The sequence below is a fragment of the Heteronotia binoei genome, chromosome 5 (genome assembly GCF_032191835.1).
Source record: "Heteronotia binoei isolate CCM8104 ecotype False Entrance Well chromosome 5, APGP_CSIRO_Hbin_v1, whole genome shotgun sequence".
In the NCBI taxonomy this organism is placed as follows: domain Eukaryota; kingdom Metazoa; phylum Chordata; class Lepidosauria; order Squamata; family Gekkonidae; genus Heteronotia; species Heteronotia binoei.
The window spans coordinates 17319560-17339928 of NC_083227.1; the positions used below are offsets into that span (position 1 = coordinate 17319560).

At 44.7% G+C, this 20369-nt stretch overlaps 2 protein-coding genes across 2 annotated transcripts in view; one reads left to right on the forward strand and one right to left on the reverse strand.

The window, feature by feature from the left end:
- LOC132571772 (uncharacterized) overlaps nt 1-20369 on the forward strand; it is a 165207-nt gene that overhangs the window by 99096 nt on the left and 45742 nt on the right. The gene's annotated exons all lie outside the window — the stretch shown is intronic.
- LOC132571086 (zinc finger protein 883-like) lies at nt 3123-9571 on the reverse strand. Its single transcript, XM_060237757.1, has 4 exons — nt 9480-9571; nt 6561-7060; nt 5680-5779; nt 3123-4785 (listed from the first exon to the last, which is right to left on the reverse strand). Exons 2-4 carry the CDS (start codon nt 7017-7019, stop codon nt 3392-3394), a joined length of 1953 nt encoding a protein of 650 aa, XP_060093740.1. The 5' UTR covers nt 7020-7060; nt 9480-9571; the 3' UTR covers nt 3123-3391.

The window sequence follows — 20369 nt, forward strand, 5'->3', positions numbered from 1 at the left end:
GCTTCTCTTAAGTTCTTATGTTTTCTTATGTTCTTAAATCATAATGCAATTGTGGCTCTCTGTGAGCTGTGGAGCAAGTAACACTGGTCTGCTCTGATTGGAAGCAGCTTTCCAGGGTCTCACACAGAGGCCTTTCACACCATCTCCTACAGGAGATTCTGGAGACTCTACCTGAGATCATCTGCATGCCAAGCAGATACCCTGCCACTAATTCATGTCCCACCCCTCTTTGAGGAGGGTTGTGTGGAGACTGCTGCCTTTGAGTGCTGTCGTCTCAACCAAGTCACTGGGTGAGCAGTATTGTTGGAAAACACCTGAAAACTTTGGGAGAGGACAGGGTTTAGTGGAGTTGGGAGAGGACAGGGTTTAGGGATGGGAGGGGCCTCAGCATGGTCCAGTGCCACAGAGTCCACCCTTCAAAGCAGCCATTTTCTCCAGGGAGCTGATCTCTACCAGCTGGAGATCAGTTGTAAAAGCAGGAATCTCCAGGCCCCACCTGGAGGCTGGCAACCCTACTTTGAACTGAGTTCACTGCTTCCCATTATTTTCCATGCAGTTTGCAAAAGGCTTCAGAAAGTGAAGAGTTGTGAGAATTAAAAAAGGACCTGCTCATTTCCTTTCCCCCCCCCCTACATGCTGGAAATCTTTGTTCTAAGACCAGGTCCCCAACATGGTGCTCACCCACACCTTTCCTGGTGCTTGCCAAATACTTTTAGAAAGTGGACAGGGCTAGGTGGTCTTTTTCCTGGCAGGGTTTCTGATTGGCTGCACAGATTAAAAGGCTTCCTGTTAAACAGGGCTTCTCCATGCAGTGTTGAAGAGTTACCATCAGTTGTATATAACCTGAGATATTGTGGTTAGTTCTACCTCCTGTGGCAGCCATTTTGTGATTGTACCACTGCCCCTTGTCAGAATTCCAAAGATGCCCGGAGGAACAAAAAGGCTGGTGACCTCTGCTCTACAACTTGCACCATTTAATGTTTATTAAACTAATAAAGGATCTAGGGATCTTAGTGGATCATACGCTGAACATGAGTCAACAGTGTGATGCGGTGGCTAAAAAGGCAAATGCAATTTTGGGCTGTATCAACAGAAGAATAGTGTCCAGATCATGTGATGTGATGGTATCTCTTTACTCTGCTCTGGTAAGACCTCACCTGGAGTCTTGTGTTCAATTTTGGGCACCACATTTTAAGAAGGATATAGACAAGCTGGAATGGGTCCAGAGGAGGGCGACAAAGATGGTGAGGGGTCTGGAGACCAAGTCCTATGAGGAAAGGTTGAAGGAGCTGGGGATGTTTAGCCTGGAGAGGAGGCGGCTGAGAGGTGATATGATCACCATCTTCAAATACTTGAAGGGCTGTCATATAGAGAATGGTGTGGGATTGTTTTCTGCGGCCCCGGAAGGGAGGACCAGAACCAATGGGTTGAAATTAAATCAAGAGTTTCCAGCTCAACATTAGGAAGAACTTCCTGGCCGTTAGAGCAATTCCTCAGTGGAACAGGCTTCCTCAGGAGGTGGTGGGCTCCCCTTCCTTGGACGTTTTTAAACAGAGGCTAGATGGCCATCTGACAGCAATAAAGATCCTGTGAATTTAGGGGGAGGTATTTGTGATTTTCCTGCATTGTGCAGGGGGTTGGACTAGATGACCCTAGAGGTCCCTTCCAACTCTATGATTCTAAACCTTAATCTGCTGTAAATATTGCAGGTTTTTTGCCTGCCATGTGTAAGGGCTGTATTCAGATGTCATGAACTGCAGTTTGCATGCTTAAATCCTGGTTTGTCTGCTTGATTTGGCCACCCCTGGCTTATACCTTGAATACAACTTGATTGGTCTTAAAGGTGCCACTGGACTCAAAACTTTGTTCTGTTGCTTAAGACCAACATGGCTACCAACCTGAATCTATAGACCAGGGATGGCCAAACTTGCTTAATGTAAGAGCCACATAAAATAAATGTCAGATGTTTGAGAGCCACAAGACATGAATGTCAGATGTTTGAGAGCTGCAGGAAATGAATTCCAGATGGTTGAGAGCTGCAAGAGAGGAAGGCAAATAGATGAGGGAGAGAGAAGTTGAAAGAAAGCAACTTTAAATGCATTCTCCAAGCCACCAGCTGGCTTGCTTTGGAGAAGTGATGTAAAGAGACAAATGCCTTCTCCAGGATGGCTGATGGGGGCTTTGAGAGCCACACAATATGTATGAAAGAGCCACATGTGGCTCCCAAGCCATAGTTTGGCCACCCCTGCTATAGATTACAGCAGAGAGAGAACATTCCCTTTTTATCCCCCTTCATCTACCCACCATATTGTTGCTTGAAGATACTCTGTACAGAACATCATGCATCAGCTGTATCAACCCAAAGTGCAGCTGTTAGCATAAGTAATTAGCACAGTTAGACCTTTGTTATTTTGGTATGCATTATGACTGCTCATCTATATGCCTTGGTTTTAATAACTTTTCTTGAATTTCTTCAATAAATCTTTTTTTTTTTTTTTGCTTCATTTTCTTGGGCCAGTTTGGGCCATTTTCTTGGGCCAGTGTGCGGACTCTTATCTGGGAGAATCGGGTTTGAATCCCCACTCCTTCACTTGCACCTGCTAGCATGGCCTTGAGTCAGCCATAGCTCTTGCAGAGTTGTCCTTGAAAGGGCAGCTGCTGTGAGAGCCCTCTCAGCCCCACCCACCTCACAGGGTATCTGTTGTGGTGAAGGAAGGTAAAGGAGATCGTGAGCTGCTCTGAGACTCTTCGGAGTGGAGGGCGGGATATAAATCCAATATCTTCTTGTTCTTGTGAGTTACTGAGTTGACCTGAACCTATCCAGGCCAGAGTTTGGTTACATTATGTAATTGCTCCAAGGCAGGCGCAGCCTCAACACCCTTACTCTTCTGAAATTTGTCTACATGGCATGTCACCTTTTAAAAACTCGAAGGTGAGGATTACAAAAAAAGTTTGAACATAAAATCTATAGCCAGTGTGCACATGCATCACCTAAAATATAAACATTTCACCAATTTACATACTTAAATTTCTAACCTGCCAGCAAATAATGATAAATTTAAAACAAATCTCTGAGAAATTGATCTATTTTAGAAAAAAATAAGCACAAGAAAAATTCAACATTGCTCCAATTACTTTTAGTAGCAGCACATTCATCAATAAGAGTGGGAAAATATTTCAGATTTCACAATACTTTGCTAAAAACATAAAGTTTTAATATACTAGCCCAGCAAAAAAAGTTAATTCCTGCTTTAAAAAAAAAAATGTTCTTTTCGGAGAACATTGGCCAAGCAACTGCTAAATCTACAGTAAATGTTTACAATGTTTTCATGCCATGGCCTTCCCAACATGAACAGCCTTTGAGCTCTGGGTTCACATGTGAATTTTCTGTTCACGAGAACAGAGGGATAAGTGGGCTTTTCCTCATACGTTTATACGGTTTCTCTCGTGTGTGTACTCTTTCATGTTTTCTGCAGTCTGAACTAGATATGAAGGTTTTCCCACACCGAAAGCACTCATAGGGTTTCTCCCCGGTGTGGGTTCTCATGTGTTTTGTAAGAGAGGACCTGTGACTCAAGCTTTTTCCACACTCAGAGCACTTATATGGCTTCTCTCCAGTATGAGTTCTCTGATGAGTAATAAGGTTGGATTTCAAGTTGAAGCTTTGCCCGCAGTCTGAGCACTTATATGGTTTCTCCCCTGTGTGAGTTCTCACATGTTTTGTAAGGGAGGACTTGTCGCTAAAACTTTTCCCACAAATGGAACATTCATACGGTTTCTCCCCAGTATGGATTCTCCGGTGTGTTATGAGGTTAGATTTCCAATTAAAGCTCTGCCCACAGTCCAAACAGGTGTATGGCTTCTCCCCAGTGTGTAACCTCTTGTGGCTGATAAATTGATAACTAGTGCTGAAGCTTTTCCCACACTCAGAGCATTCATACGGCTTCTGGCCTGTATGCTTTCTCTTGTGTATAACAAGGTCTCCTTTTTGGTTAAAGCTCTTCCCACAGTCTGAGCATTTGTGCGGCTTCTCTCCTGTGTGGGTTCTCCGATGTGTCAGGAGATGAGATGTTTGACTAAAGTTTTGCCCGCAGTCAAAACACTTAAATGGTTTTTCCCCTGTATGGATCCTCCAGTGTTTATCAAGGATTTTCCTTTGACTGAAACTTTGTCCACACTCTGTGCAAGTGTATGGCTTCTCCCCGGTATGGATTCTCACATGAGAAACCAGATTGCCTTTCTGGCAGAAGCTCTGCCCACATTCTGAGCACTGATATGGTTTCTCACCAGTGTGTATTCTTTTATGTTTAGTGAGGTAAGAAGTTGTGTTGAAGCTCTTCCCACACTCGGAGCATTCATACGGTTTCTCTCCAGTATGAGTTCTCTCATGCACAATAAGGTCTGCTCGCCTGTTGGCTACTTTCCCACAGTACATGCATGTGTATAATCTATCCCCTTTTTGCAGTTTCTGAATCTGAGGTAGGTCCCAGCTTTGACAGAAGGTCCTTCTGTACTCTGAGCCCATCTGTTTTCCCTCAGACCTCAAGATTCCTCTTTGCAAAGTGCTTTTGTGTAAACTGTGTAAAAAGGCATGTTCTTTAATTGCCCATGGATCATTTTCCTGGCAATTTTCTGTCCCCTGTTGATTCCCAGGCATTTTCTCCATCTCATGAGCCTGGAAAGACATGCTTTTGGCTCCTTCCAAAGATACTCCACTCATGTCAGTTTGCTTTTGCCTTTCTGCCAGAAATGCCTCCTCTTCATTCTCCGACCTTTGGTCACAATCTGACGGAACAAAGAGAGAACCATAAGATAATCCATGCCCTGTACAGGAAACTTCTGCAAAGGGAATAAAGCAAATTAATCAATTTATGTTAAAGAGATCAAGATTCCAGATTTGAAGCCTGGCAACTTCTACTTCAAAGGATCTGGGATAGAAAGTGCTAGGGATGATCCTGCTTTGCTTAAGATCCAAGACAGCTGCTGCTCATGCCCATCTAATTGGCTGGCACTGAACTAGAGAGACCAATTATTTGAGGGCCAAACTACAACTGATGACAGCCATAGGCCCCCATGGTTGTTTTGGCACTTGAAAAGGCACTGGAATTTGTCTATGTGGCACGTCACCTTTTAAAAACTAGAAGGTGAGGATGAGGGGGGAGGGGGGCACAAGCACTCCTGAGGCCAACTGTTGTGTGCCCAATCCAGATTAGGGCCTTGCAACAATTTTCAAAGAACACTTGCTCCTAAAATGGAGTCACTTATAGTTTGGCCCTCAGTCAATTATATAACAGCCCTTCTACATCCCACAACATTTTAACTGGAATCTATCCTGACTAGAGATACGTTATGAACCGCCCCCCAACCTAGGCCGCAGGTCCAGAAAAAAGCCAACTGTGAGGAAAAAATGATGTGGGGTGGGCCATATGCTCCACAATCATCTTTATTTTAAAAAAATCCTTGCCCCACCTTCCTTTAGCATCAGCTGGCAGAGCTGAATTTCAAAGATATAAACTTGTTTGCAGAACATTAGTTCACCCTTCAGAAAGTGTTTCTTCAGGGGACCAGAATCTATGAGCAACATAGAGCCAGGACTGAAAGAAGCAAATAGAGATATGCTGAAGCCACATAGAAACCTCTCCAACATTGAAGGATCCTCACTGTGACCATGACCCTTACCCAGCAAGGTGGCCTTCAAGTGACCCTCCTTTTTGACTGTCTGCATCTTCACCATGCCCGATGAATCCTGCTTTGCCTTAGAACAATCAGATTCTGGCATCTAAAACAGAAATGCAAATTTAGAAACACTGAGTGAAGGCTAACAATTACAAGCAGTATGGAGCAACTGTAGGCTGGACAGAACTGGGTCCAGTGATCTACCTATCCAAGATGCTTCCTGGTTGTGCTCGGACCAGTCACCCTCTTTCAACATAACCTGCCTTTCAGGATTGTTGCAGGGAATAAAGTGGGAACCTCTGTGCAGGAAGGTTGGGACAAGCAGAGCTTTTTTAATAGCAGGAACTCCTTTGCATATTAGGCCACATATCCCTGATGTAACCAATCCTACAAGAGCTTACAGAGCTCTTAGTATAAGGCCTACTGTAAGCTCCAGGAGGACTGGCTACATCAGGGGTGTGTGGCCTAATATACAAATGAGTTCCTGCTACAAAAAAAGCCCTGGGGACAAGCATAGACAGAGAGCCCTGATCGTCCACAAATATAGCCCCATAATAAATAGTGATGTGTAATCCAAGTTTGGGTTATGTTCAGCACCTCATGAAGTAGTTAGATGGGTGAGTGATTCAAAACATAGGATGGAAACTGTGGGTTTTTTAGCTGCCTGGGGTTGCTATGGGTCATGAAGACCAATAGGAAGAAAAATAGTCTGGGCCACCTCCTTAGTTTAGGTGTTCAGACCTTCCCTTCCCACCTCCCCTAATCTTGCTCTGCATGTCAGAGGTAAGAAAGAAACATCCAGATTTCCAGGATCATACATTTCCAGTGTGTTTATCTCTGCCTTCAACCATATGTGAAAAAAGTTTTCAGAGCCAGTTAAATACCTCTCGGGCTTTGTCAGCCTCTTGGTGCCAGCATCTCATCTCGAAGGTGATGGTGTTTTCCTCATGTACAGTCTCTTCTTTCATGTTCAAAGAAGTCATGCTTTTGTTAGCTCTGCAGTCCTCTCCACCACTGTCTGGCAAGGTGTAGATAACACGACTTGCCCTATGCTCCTGGCTCATGTCAGCTCTCCAGAAGGAGAACTGAGACTCCTCTCCTGATAAGGGGCCAAACAGTTCTGGAATTTTCCTTGGCAAGTGAGGGGCTTGTGTTTTCAGAAATGCCTGCCATTGGGCTTCCCATCTCTGTGGTAGCCCATTGTCAGTTTCTGGTATGATTCGCTGTGGATCTACGCTGGTCAGATCTCTGGTGATGGCTCCATTTTGGACAAGATGAAAGTCTCCCTCTCCTGCCTCTGATCTCTTTTCAGCTTTAGGCCCTGCTGGATCCAGCCCTTCCATTTTCAGCACTGGATGGCAGCTTTGGGACTGGAAATTATATCCTGTGTGGAGAAAAGCATTCTGATTCAATCAGGGCAAAAATGTCCTTTCCACAGTTATCTTTTGTCAACAACTCTCTCACAATCTGTTTCTAAGATAAAAGATTAACTGAAGGCCAGGCTAAATGTAATGTCTTGTATTGTTTTTCTTGCAGGGGTAGAGTGAAGAAAAAAGTTCTCAATCTGTAATTTTTAAAAAGTACATTAGATGAGATTTATGTTCCTCCTTAATTTCCTTCTCCCCCCCACCTGAACATACCAACTTCCCTCAACCTTTCCTTTCATGTTCTGTGTTCAAATTCCCCCTTACCGTCTTGATAGTTCTTTTTGACTGATAACCCCCCCACACACACACCCCACACACACAGTCAACTGTGATGCCCAAAATGGAAAGTGCAAAATTTCACTAGCACTCTGGTAGAACAAAGTCTAGTTCCATAGTGGGAGTGAAGGCAAGCTCTGTGCTAATGGCAGCTGCCATAGAAACCAGAGAACATCCAAGGAAAGATCTCTTAAAAGAGACGATGGCAGGAAAGTAAGATTGACAGAGGAAAAAATGGGGGCCTACATAGCACTGAAAATGGCTGCAGTCTCTTCCTGCTTTTTTTCTGTGGAAAAGAGTAAGAGCCTAGTAGCACCATACAGACTAACAGAATTTGTGGCAGGGCATGAACTTTCGTGAGTCACTGTTCACTTCTTCATCCTGCTGCAAATTTTGACCTTTTCTGTGGAGAACAACAAGACTGTGGCTCAGTGGTAGAGCATCTGCTTGGCATGCAGAAGGTCCCAAGTTCAATGCCTGATATCTCCAGTTAAGGATCAGGTAGTAGATGATGTTAGAGGCCTCAGCCAGAGACCCTGGAGAACTACTGCCAGTCTGTGTGGGCAATACTGACCTCAGTGGACCAAAGGTCTGATTCAGTATAGGGCAGTTTCATGTTTTCAAGGCCACTTTATGGTTTATATTCTTTTAATGGACATTTTAAGTGAGGAAAGGTGGTCTAGGAATCTTTTAATAAATCAATTAATTTATAAGCAAAGCTAGAATAAAAGGAAGGAAAGGAGAATGAGGGACAAGGATCCCCAGTGGGGAGAAAGGCAGTATATAAATGAAGTAAGTAAGTACATATTATTTAGTATGCTTTTTTAAAGCAGATTTTACGCTCTTCATACATTTTGATTACACCTGACACCAAGCAGGCCAGGGGACTTTACCCATGCAATATTCTATACACCCAGATTCTTTACTATTTATTTTTTTTAGGAAATGCTTATGCCACTGCTTCAGAGACCCCCCTGAGGTGGCTTACAAAATAAGGCCAAAACCTGTTATTTAGAAAATGTCTCAGCCAGCTCTCCAGGGAACCCATCAATTATGTTCAACCCAAACCACTAGACATTCTACATGCAATGTTACCATGCCAACACATTGCCTACCTACTCTTCAAATCCAGATGTGTTGTTCTTTATCTGCTTTAAACAGGACATGAATGTGCGCAACTCCATACAGTGAAATTCTTCTTGGTAGCGCAGTCTCAAATTTAAACCAGATCCGTAAAAGCCAAGCCAGACATCAGGAGGGCATCTAAATGTCTTCATTCACCTTTCTGCCTGTTCACGTGCAAAATCTCTTCTCACAGCAGTACACAGGTGAGAGGGGCTAACCTTGACCCTCTTCTACCTAACATCATTGTGCTCCATTGTTAGAAAACAGGTTTTCTCCCAGCAGAACTTTTGATCCTGTAAGTGAGCCAGGCTGGGAGGAAAATTAATTTATTATTTATTCAAAGCATTTTTGTGGAGGTCTTCCATCCAAATACTAGCCAGGGCTAACCCTGCTTAGCTTCTGAGATCTGGCTAGCCAGCTCAGGGCTGTGGTGGGAAATAGAAGGACATCCAGGAAAGTAATATCATGTCCGTGTGGACAGGAGCGAAACCGCATCCCCCTCCCCGCAAAAAACTCTGACAACAGGCACCTTGCAGCGGCTTGCACATCTGCTTGCTGTCATGTTCCCTTAAAGCTATGCCCGTTTCAGGAGCGCCGCTGGAAAGCCTTGCATGTCTGCATTGGCTCTCTCTTACAAAGTCACGTATCTCCTCTTTGTCCCCACCACTGATGCCTACTAATCTCAAAACCCTCCTTTCCTTCCGCTTTTTCCCAGCCCCCGTATTTTTAAAGCATGGAGCTCTGCCCTGGTTTGGGTGGAAAAAGGTGTGCGGGACGAATCCTGCTGCTCCACGGGCGTTCCTGATCCGGAGGACAGCTCCCAGCTGGTTTTCCCCAACCTCCCTCTGGGAGGGAATCCTGTTCCTGCTGCAGCCCCACTTTCCTGTCCTCCAAGATCAATGACCTTTCCTCGGCTTTCCTTCCTGCCCATCGCCACGTCTCCGTTTCAAAAAATCCCGTTCCTTCCCCGTTTACCTCTCTGGGAGACGCTGCAAGCCCCTGGGAATCAGCACCGCTGCAAAGCCAAAGTTGCACGTCAGTCCCCAAGGCTGCCTCTTCCCAAAACCATGCAGAAGGACAGGAAAAGGAAGCCCCTGCCAGGGCCTCTCTAGGCGAAACAGCTTCGTCTGGTTAACCCATTCCCGTGTTCATTAAAAAAAAAAAAAGAATGTGGAATTATTTTGCCTATCTGGTCCTGAGCGGAAGGGGGAGTAAGCTGAATGTCTTTTTTTAAAAATGGATTTTAATAGGCTTGCCAACCTCCAGGTAGGACCTGGAGATCTCCTGAAATTGCAGTTGATCTTCAGACGACAGGTAAGGTTACCAGATGATCTCTTTGGAATAATAAAAATGTCCTCTTTTGGGGTTGGGAGGCTGAGCCTGTTTTGTCCTATAATCCCCCAGTGGAGGCAAGCTTCAGTTTAAATAGTAGGGGGATTTAATAGTAGGGAGATTTTGTTTTTTTTTAAATAAACAAACTTTATTGAATGTTTATCAATACAGCGATGACATGTCCATACATTTTACAAAGACAGGATCAGTCTAATGTTAATGACAACTACAAGGTCTAGCAGTCAATATAGCAGAATAAACAAAATTAGTTCAAGATCAAAAATAAATCAATTTCTTGTAAAATAAATTCTGAGGTACAATATTAAGTCCCATTAAATAAATTTGTTATTCCAATAGTAGGGAGATTTGTCATAATGATCAGTTGTTTGAAGTAATCAGTCAGGAAATATGTCTTCTTTTTTTGCTAGTGACAACAGAGATTAATTCTCTGGGAGGAAAAAATAACTGTCATGGCATTATTCTCCACGCCTCAAACCCTGCCCTCCGGGATTCCACTCCCAAATCTCCAGGAATTTCCCAACCCAGAGTTGACAACTCTAAATTCTGTACATAGAAAGTCTCTTCCAGATGTAACGTTAAAACATCGTGGTTGAATTCTTTTTGAACCAGAGAAGTACAAAGAAAAAACGCGCTGTGCTTCAATAAAGACTCAGTATACATCAAACCATTTAAAAGCAGGAAAGCTGGTCAGAGCTGGAATATGCCAGCAGCACACAAAGTGGCACGTTAAAGCAAATCAAGGCACTGCAAAAACTCTAGGGAAAGAGGGAAATTTTGTCAATGCCTTGGCACTAGTTGGAAAAGATGGAGCTGGATTTTGTAGTACCATAATATCAGAAAAAAGGCTGTGCCCCATATAGCCACCACACCATGCTTCGAGTAGTGTGTGATGAGAGGGATTTTCTGACTGAACCTATTACTACAGACTGAACATTCCTTCAGTTTCTCTCCTGTGTTTGATCAGGATTCCTGTAGTATAGGAGGTTCTTGTCACAGTGTAAGCATTCATGACTGTTCCTCTCCTGTGATTAACCAGGCTTGACTTCTATAAGAAGCTTTAGGAAGCCTGAATATTCATTTTTGTTTCTCTCAAGTTTCACTGTACCCTATCCCCCCCCCATCTGAAGAAGTGTGCATGCATACAAAAGCTTACATTCTGAATAAAACTTTGTTGGTCTTAAACAACTTGACTCCTACTTTGTTCAACTCTCACTAAGTGAGAGACAAATTTCAACATTCTTGCACATCAGCCATGGAATTGTAAGTGTCTGTGGTGGGTGACTCAAATCCATAGTTGATGTGAAAGAATGTTGAAATTTGTCCCTCACTGAGAGTGTCTCTATATTATTTACACTCTATATTATTTCTAACTGTCTCAATATTATTGTAAATGGAGAGAGTGCACTCTTTAATGTAATGTTGAAGAAATGTTGAACCTTGATAACTATTGTGTGAACTTAAACATTGGAATAAGATTGGAAAAGAAGTTATCAATGTTAAAATTATGCAATATCTAATTACTGGTCCTGTAGAATAAGAGGTTACTGTTATATATTACACAGAGGTTGTTTGGTGATTTTCTATATTCCATATCCCATGGTCCCTTAGTTTGCTTAGAAACCCACCTAGAAGTCGGCAACCATATTACAGTATTGCTGATAAGGTGAGTGCCAGACCCCCTGGCAGGGTGGGGGGGGGGGGTGGGGGGGTCCCTGCTTTCAGGCCCCATAGAATTTGATCAATAAAAATCTCAATATGCCAGCATCACATAAACAAAATTTAGGAAAAATGGTTCAAGATAACAACCTTCATAGATTACTTCATAAGCAACTTTAGCATTAATTGATCCCCCTCTTAAGCAGGGAAGAATGCTGAAAATAGACACGGTGTGCCTATGTGACCAGGAAGTGACATAGGCATATGAAGGACGACCTTTGGTTTCTAAGCAAAACTCTATGGTAGAAGCTAATTCTACCATAGAGTTTTGCCCCCAAACCAGAGCATCACCCCAACGTGCCTGGTCTTGTCATGGTTTTTTTGGCATTCTTCCCTACTCCTGGTAAATTCACCCCCCATCCCCCACTGGCTGTTCCAAGGGACCTGGCAAGACCACACACTCCCTTTGATTTTCTGGAGGGGGGCTAGGGGTCATCTCTCATTCTAGGCTGCCTTCTAGCCAAGGTTTTCCTACTTTTCTAGGTCCCCTTCCTCTTTCACCCTGATTCACGTTCTCCCTTCCTCATGACTTTAAGCAATGGATGGCACTCTCCTGGAAAAATCTGCAAATCCTCAATTGCTCCAAAATTAGGAAATCTAAACTTTTTTTTTTACAGGTGGGGAAGCCTTTTATTACAGATGGGGAAGGAAGTAGGGAAGCCTGACTTTCTGTACTGATATTTTCCAAACACAAAACCTGTAACCACAAAGAGCCAGCTTCTTTATTTTGAGAAGCTGAAGGGATTAACAGACACAGAGCTCCAATGCCTAGAGAGGCTCCCTCAGTGTGATAACTGGGGAGGGTTGTGAAAAGTGCAGGTGCCTTTCTGATTTTCGTTTTCTAGCTTGAAATTTACCTTTTTGGATTTTCAACCTTGGACAGGCTGCTGCAAATTCCCAGAGTAATGCTATGCAAAGGCATCAGGAAGGGAGGGAAAGAGAGAGAGAGAGGCAGAGAGTTCCTGTTGCCCTTGGACCAAGTTGACCAGCAGTGTACAGAGAAACTTCTTAAGCTCTACTGCTGTGTAAAAAATTGCTAGCTTTTTAAACCAATTCCATGCATTCCAGCTGTGTTGGCGTATTCACTGGAATGCTCTGGATTTGTGAGGCTTAATGATAGACAGCACACTGACTTGTGCTAACTATTTACATTTATTTACAGATTTACAAGTTTAGTTGTTCTGGTATACACTGGACAAAGTGCTTCACCAGACAACACGTTTGAGAGCAGAGATACACTGCATAGATGTTTCCCAGTTATATACATATAACTATATACAAGCACCAATCAGCACACAGTGCTGAGTCATTCTGCATAGGCACAAGTACTCTGGACAGGGAAGCCGACACCTGGGTGAGAGACCCAGAGCCAGCATGCTTGTTGTGCTTGGCCAACACTCCCCATGTTCTTTGGGGCAGGGCTGGAGAGCTGGCATCTGTAGATTGTGTGTTCTGTGGCAGGGAAGCTGGCACCTGGCTGAGAGACCCAGAGCCAGCATACTTGTTGTGCTTGGCCAGCTCTCCCCGCGTTATTTGGGGCAGGGCTGGAGAGCTGGCATCTGTAGATTGTGTGTTCTGTGGCAGGGAAGCTGGCACCTGGGTGAGAGACCCAGAGCCAGCATGCTTGTTGTGCTTGGCCAGCTCTCCCCACGTTCTTTGGGACAGGGCTGGAGAGCTGGCATCCGGGTTTGCTGCAGCCAGGTCTGCAGAGCAGACCTTGAGCAGATTGTGTTTTGTGTGGCAGGGTTCATAGAGTAGATAGATGCATATAGTGCATTTGGTTCCTATAGAGATTCTCTGGTGTGAAGTTAGTTTTGGCTTTGGGTGCCCCAGGAATTGGACCCCCTGGCCCAATCTTTTTGGGACTTGGGGGGTTTGTAGGGGAGAGTCCCCTGCAGGTCCCCTGCAAATTTGGGGGCTCTCCCTCAAACCCCCTCCCCTCCAGGCAGCTTCAAATATACCCTATTTGCCATTGATTTCAATGGCCCATAGGGTATAATGGGGCCGTATATTCGGAAATAGCCGCTTATCTACCGTACATGCAGCTATTCCAACTATGGAATTCAGAAATATACGGGATTCTGTATTCCCCCCCCCCCCCCCGTATATTTCCAAATACGTGTACTACCAGATTTTTTTGTTTTTGCACATCCCTACTTGTTTCTGTACCTTGCGTGCCCAATATTTTATTGTTGTGAACACCTCAGACTTCTTTTTGAGCACATACACCCATGAGAATCTGGAAAAATCATCAACTAAGATTAGTGCAAACCTCTTATAATGTTAAAACTGGCATGCCCCAGGCTTCGGTGGAGCAAATGCACACAATTATCATGAGTTTTTGTGTTAGTTACCACCTGTGCTCCCACAGATAAATTTTCTATAACATAGACATTGTTTTGCAACCTTCCCACAGCAAACACTCGACCACCCTTCATTATTTTATGAACATATATGAACATATGAAGCTGCCTTATACTGAATCAGACCTTTGTTCCATCAAAGTCAGTATTGTCTTCTCAGACTGGCAGTGGCTCTCCAGGGTCTCAAGCTGAGGTTTTTTCACACCTATTTGCCTGGACCCTTTTTTGGAGATGCCAGGGATTGAACCTGGGACCTTCTGCTTCCCAAGCAGATGCTCTACCACTGAGCCACCGTCCCTCCCATTTTGCATGAATTGCTGGCAAAAGTCACAGTAATGTCAGCTTTGTCCAAAGCAAGCACACTTAGTAAATTGTTTTCAAGAGCAGGAACACACAGCACTTCTTTAAATGTGTGTTGAAGTGCTGGGAAGGTGACACTTCCCTGACACCATACAGCAGAGTTCCTGCCATCAGCTAGACTCACATGTTGTAATGTTGAGGAATGAATGTCATGAAGCAGGTATTCGTCTCTGCAAAAGTTCTGAGATGCTCCTGAGTCTAAAATCCACGTCCCACGTGCAGCAGCCACATCTGTGACCACCAATGTGGCCTTCTGGCTGTGTGAAGAACTGTGGGGCAGCCTTCCAGGTCTGCCTCTCTTCTTCCACTCCGGCCACGATCATCTCAGGTGCTTTGGAGACCCACAGCAGAAGCATCTGCGTACTTTCAGAGCAACTTGAGATGCTCCATGCTTTTTACTTTCTGCTCGGCTGGTCTCGCAGCTGGCCCCTTTTGCCTCCTCCACTTTGGAACGCTGCCACATCTCTGAGGAACGCAACTCCCTCTGCTTGTTTTCCTCTTCCAGCAGGCATCCAGTGACGTAAGCCAAGGTTAATCTGTTTGCTTCTGTAGATTCCAGTGAAGTTATCAGCATATTGTAATCCACTGACAGGGAACTGAGAATGATAAACACTTTATCTTCATCTAGTACAGTTTTTCCACGCTGCTCCAGTTGCTGGAAGCATTCAGCCAAAATGTTTAAATGAGCCCACACAGACTCCCCCTGTCTCATTACAGTCCGGTACATGTGATGGGTAATTGCTATCAGAGACCCAGCTGTGCTTTGCATGTACACAGTCTTCAGACTGTCCCACACTTGTTTAGCCTTCAGCTTACCAGATACGTGCACAAGCTGGTCATTTGCCACACTCAAAACAATGGTCACAAGAGCTTTTTCATCCTTGACATCGTCTCCAGCAGCTGCAGGGTCTGGGGGAGCGTCGACATACAGCCACAGACCTTCACGTTTCAGATAATGTTCCATGCAAAGAGCCCACACATTATAATTAGTAGAAGTGAGCTTCTCCACCAGCAGAGCAGTCGGTGCCTGGGCCATGCTGTCGTCTCCGTCCGGCAGCTGGTCCTCAGAATCACTCCCGTCCTCCGAGCTGTTATCAGGAGCCTGGCTGAGCACGTCTTTCTCCTCAGCTCCAGAAGCAGCAGCTGCAGACATCCACTCAGTCACAGGTCACCACAGCAGTTCAGCCTCATTCAGAACCTCCAGATCGCGGCGCAGCGGAAGCGTGCTGGGCCCATAACCCTGTTGGCATATTTGCTGGTATGCTCTGGATTTGTGAGGCTTAATAATAGACAGCTTTTTAAACCAATTCCATGCATTCCAGCTGTGTTGGCGTATTCACTGGAATGCTCTGGATTTGTGAGGCTTAATGATAGACAGCACACTGACTTGTGCTAACTATTTACATTTATTTACAGATTTACAAGTTATAGTTGTTCTGGAATACACTGGACAAAGTGCTTCGCCAAACAACACGTTTGAGAGCAGAGATACACTGCATAGACTCTTCCCAGTTATATACATATAGCTATATACAAGCACCAATCAGCACACAGTGCTGAGTCATTCTGCATAGGCACAAGTACTCTGGACAGAACTGGTATGCACCTGCTAAGGGAAGCTGTCAGGAACTGTCATAGATCACGTGCATTAGACTCCAGACTGAAGTCTTACTAGCAAGCATCCTTGCCTTCTAACACATGTCAATCACCCAATATTGTCTTTGATGTTTCCATTTGGAACTACTTTTAGTGTTCATTGCAACCACAGCCTTTTTTCTGCATTCATCTGGAGATGGGACATCTTTTCCTGGTAATTTTTTCCAATTTTAAGTTTCTGAAGTAATGTTTTTGTCATTTTTCTTTTAAAAATGCAGGCAGGGGGTCTTTTTGCTTCCTTTGTATCACCCAAGACTAGGATTGCCAACCTACAGGGGTTATCCTAGAATCACAGCTACAGAAATCAGTTCCATTGGAAACTGTGTCAGCTTTGGAGGGCATATATATGGTATACCATAGATTCTAGAAGAAATCCTTCCCCAAATTTCCTCTTCCACAGGCACTGTCCCCAAACATCCAAGAATTTCCCAGAAGGAGGTGTCAACTCTACCCTGGGCTCATCAAGCCTCCGTTTTCTTTCCAGGGATGAAAAAAAAATGGAGGCGAGGGGAAGAGCTTGGAGAGAGGAGCTTCTGAGCAGCACAGTTTTGCAGCAAGTTAAACCAGACCCAGTTGAGGACCTTCCACAAGACTGGGAATCCCAACGGCAAGAGTTCCTGAAGACTGTGCAAGCCTCATATTTGCCATGCAAAAACCCACTTCCACCTCACCTTCAGTCAGCAGAATACAGTGAAAATATCCAGATCTCAGTCACAGAAGCAGAGGATTCTCATCAGTGGCCTGGGGAAGAGTGTGTTATGCCAACGGGAGGAACCCATTAAAAGCTGGATCTGTCCATGAAAGTGAAGGAAGAGATTCTTAATAAGGAGGACATTGTCAGCTTGGAGCTATGACGCCAGTGGTTCAGGCAGTTTCGCTACCAAGTGGCCGAGGGCTCCCAAGATACCTACAGCTGACTCAGAGAACTGGGCTATCATTGGCTGAGGCCCGAGTGGCACAGCAAGGAGCAGATCCTAGAACTGCTGGTCCTGGAGCAATTCCAGATTATTCTGCCTCTGCAAATGCAGGCCTGAGTCAGGGAATGTGATCCAGAAACCTGCAGCCAGGCAGTGGCCCTTGCAGATGACTTCTTGCTGGAGACTTATCATGTGAAAAGAGCAGAATAAAAGGTGAAGTTTTGACATTCACACCAGCAGACCACACACATCTGGCAACTGATGGGAGGTTTGGGACATGGGCTGGGGTGCAACAATGTGTGCACATCGCTTCTAGTGAAATCACGTAAATGACATCAGTAGCTTTAGGAATCATCATCTTCGGTTTTACCATGATCCGCTGAGTGGATCCGGAGTGGATCCGGAGGTTTTTCGGAAACTCCGGTTTTTCGGAAACTCCGGCAACATGCTGGAAAACATACTCCGGCGTAAAATCCCTGTAGCGCCGGAGCAAACCGCAGCGCCGGAGCAACATGTGCGAAATCCAAGAGAAGATCCGGAGGTAAATGGGGCGCTACGACGGAGCAAACGCTAGTGCGAAAACGGCCATGGAGTTTCTTTACTTTTACTTCTTTCTGTTTTTACAGCCTGAGTGATAAACAGCAAACCCTCATCCCATGGGAGGAGAACCTAAAAGTTAGTTATTGTGTAACTTAACAACAGCTGCCAAATTTTTTTCCACACACAGAGTGGTTTGTTTATCTTTGTCTCTGAGTAGCCAGGATGATTTTGTTTCTGGAGAAAGAGAGTTCTGATTAAATAACAGGAAGATCAATTCAGCTCTTGGTTCTGATAATTTAGGATAATTTAAAAAAAGACGTTTCTGGCAATTTCTTGAGCTGTCCTCCTGGATTTTGATGGGAAGTGACATAAACATGCATGTGACACTGCCAGGTTTGTGGCAGCAGGAAGCAGGACATGGGTGTGGGAAACGCTCCATCCCTGACTAGGGAACTGGCAAGACTATTTGAATCTAAAGGACTTATACTTAGTTGAACATAAGAACATAAGCGAAGCCATGTTGGATCAGGCCAATGGCCCATCCAGTCCAACACTCTGTGTCACACAATGGCAAAAAATTTTATATATACACACACACTGTGGCTAATAGCCACTGATGGACCTCTGCTCCATATTTCTATCCAAACCCCTCTTGAAGGTGGCTATGCTTGTGGCCGCCACCACCTCCTGTGGCAGTGAATTCCACATGTTAATCACCCTTTGAGGTTTCTTTTATATAGCTTTCATTATTTCCTTGACTTTAGCCCCCAAAGTGTTGTTCCCTCCAAAGCTAAACAGGGTTATGCCATAGCATTTTCACTTCTCACTGAAACCAATTGGACTTCAGTCCAGCTTTGCCTGGCTTGGTACTCTGGGTGTAGTGGTTAAGTGCGTGGACTCTTATCTGGGAGAACCGAGTTTGATTCCCCACTCCTCCACTTGCAGATGCTGGAATGGCCTTGGGTCAGCCATAGATCTTGCAGGAGTTGTCCTTGAAAGGGCAGCTACTGTAAAGAGCTCTCTCAGCCCCACCTGCCTCACAGGGTGTCTTTTGTGGGGATGGGCAGGAAAGGTAAAGAAGATTGTGACCACTCTGAGACTCTGACATTCAGAGTACAGGGCAGGATATACGTAAATCTAATTTCTTGTTCTTCTTCTCCTCCTCCTCCTTCTCCTCAGTGAATTTTCTGCGTACTTTCTATAATCTTCTTTGTGCAGAAGGCGAGGAGCTAAACTTGGCGAGTACCTCTGGTTTTCAGTCTTCCATATATTCAATTGTGTCCTGATTTGCCTACCTCTCTCTGCTTTCAGATTCCAGAATTTTTGGAAAACATGGGTATAGATTCACATACATCAGAGCAAGAACCTCCAGACACAAGGGACCTGGATCTCTCCTTGGAGGCAAAGCAGGAGAATGAAGATAAGGACAATCTTCTGGGTAAGGATGTTATAAATAATTAAAAGGCAAATTACATAAAATAAAAAGTGTGCAATTAAAACATTGATAAAAAATTAATATGGTACCATCATCATAAACAACAAAAATATCTCATCAGTAAGCAATGATTTTAATTGCATTGATTCTGTGATCTCTCAAAATATACCACACATAGGCCCTGTTCACACAGCATGTTGAGTCCATGTTAAACTGACCCGGTTCTGTTCCAAATATCTTTGTTCTGGATATTATTGATCAGACTGCCATACTGCAATTCGAACCAGTCCATGGTGAAACCGTCTTCTGCCGTCCACATGATGGCACCATGCAGTTCTCTTTTTTTTTGTTTCCCCCACTATTATGCAAATAAGTGCATAATGCGCACAAACACATTATGTGCATAGGAACATGAGCATAGGTCAGAAACATTATGTGGTTATGCAGTTATGCGCATATCGCTAAGTAGTAAAAAAAATGGCAACTATAAACTGGATGTCTGAGGCTCCTTTTGCTCTGGGACAGTCTTCAGACATCTGGAAGTTGGTTAATATTGTAGCAGAACTATCCAGAAGGAGAAAATACAAGGTGAAACTGGAGAATTCAAAAAACAAAGGAGCAGGTAACAAAATAATCTGGTTTGGAGGATTGAGCGGGGGGGGGGGGGGCGACAACGATTGACTACCGGGACAGATGTTGCTGTCTGATCAGCCATTTTAATCCGGTAAGAAACAGCAGGGGCACCTAATTAAACCGTGCATCTGAACAGGTCCAGAGATCGCTCAGAATAGCCCAAAGAAAACATAAGGAATTCTCTCTATAGCCTTATAATTCCAGAATATTGTGACCATAGCCCTGTCATGGGTGCTGGGGACCCTGCAGAAGAAGCTGAGCCTGCAGAAGAAACTGTACCCCTGACACCTGCACCCGTGCCCCTGCCGCCTACTGGAGAAGATCCAAGCCCCCCGGCCTCGCCCTCTCGGGTGGCTCGTGTACATGACCGCCTGCGTCAGGATCTCAGGGACCGAAGGAGGGCGGCACGCTCATGAGCAAGACGCTCCCTGAGCCCTGAGTTTTAAAAGGATCCTGGCTCCTCTAGGAGTGAGGATGCTTGAGTCCCAGCAGGATCCTGGCCACCCTCTGAGTCAGCAATTAATCCAAATGGGCAACAGCCAGCAGAGGGCTATATAGCTGTGGGCTTTGGGAGAAGGCTTTGTGGAAGCAACTAGTCACTTACCTGACGTTCTAGCATCTACTTCGGCTCCTGGACCTTTGACTTGCGATACCTGGACTGTGATTCGGTTTTGGCGTATTGGACCCTCGTTGCTCCCCAGCTACAGACCTTGGACTGCCCCTGGACTTCACCTGACCCAGCCCCAGCACATGACAAGCCCAATGTTCCATAAATTTATTTGAAATATTAGCAGAGTTTTTAACTATTCCAGATGAAATCCTTTTCAGGATCATCATGGAAGAGAAGTCTGATAGTTATTTGGAAAGTTGGGTTTCTCCGCTTCTTTGGTTA

Bases quoted from the DNA above. Each gene is read 5' to 3' on its own strand.
- LOC132571086 (XM_060237757.1), bottom strand. From the start codon at position 7,019: ATGGAAGGGCTGGATCCAGCAGGGCCTAAAGCTGAAAAGAGATCAGAG. The intron at 5,780-6,560 runs GTATTTAACTGG...TTTCTGTTTTAG, and splicing joins AGGCTGACAAAGCCCGAGAG to ATGCCAGAATCTGATTGTTC. The intron at 4,786-5,679 runs GTAAGGGTCATG...TTGTTCCGTCAG, and splicing joins CTTGAAGGCCACCTTGCTGG to ATTGTGACCAAAGGTCGGAG.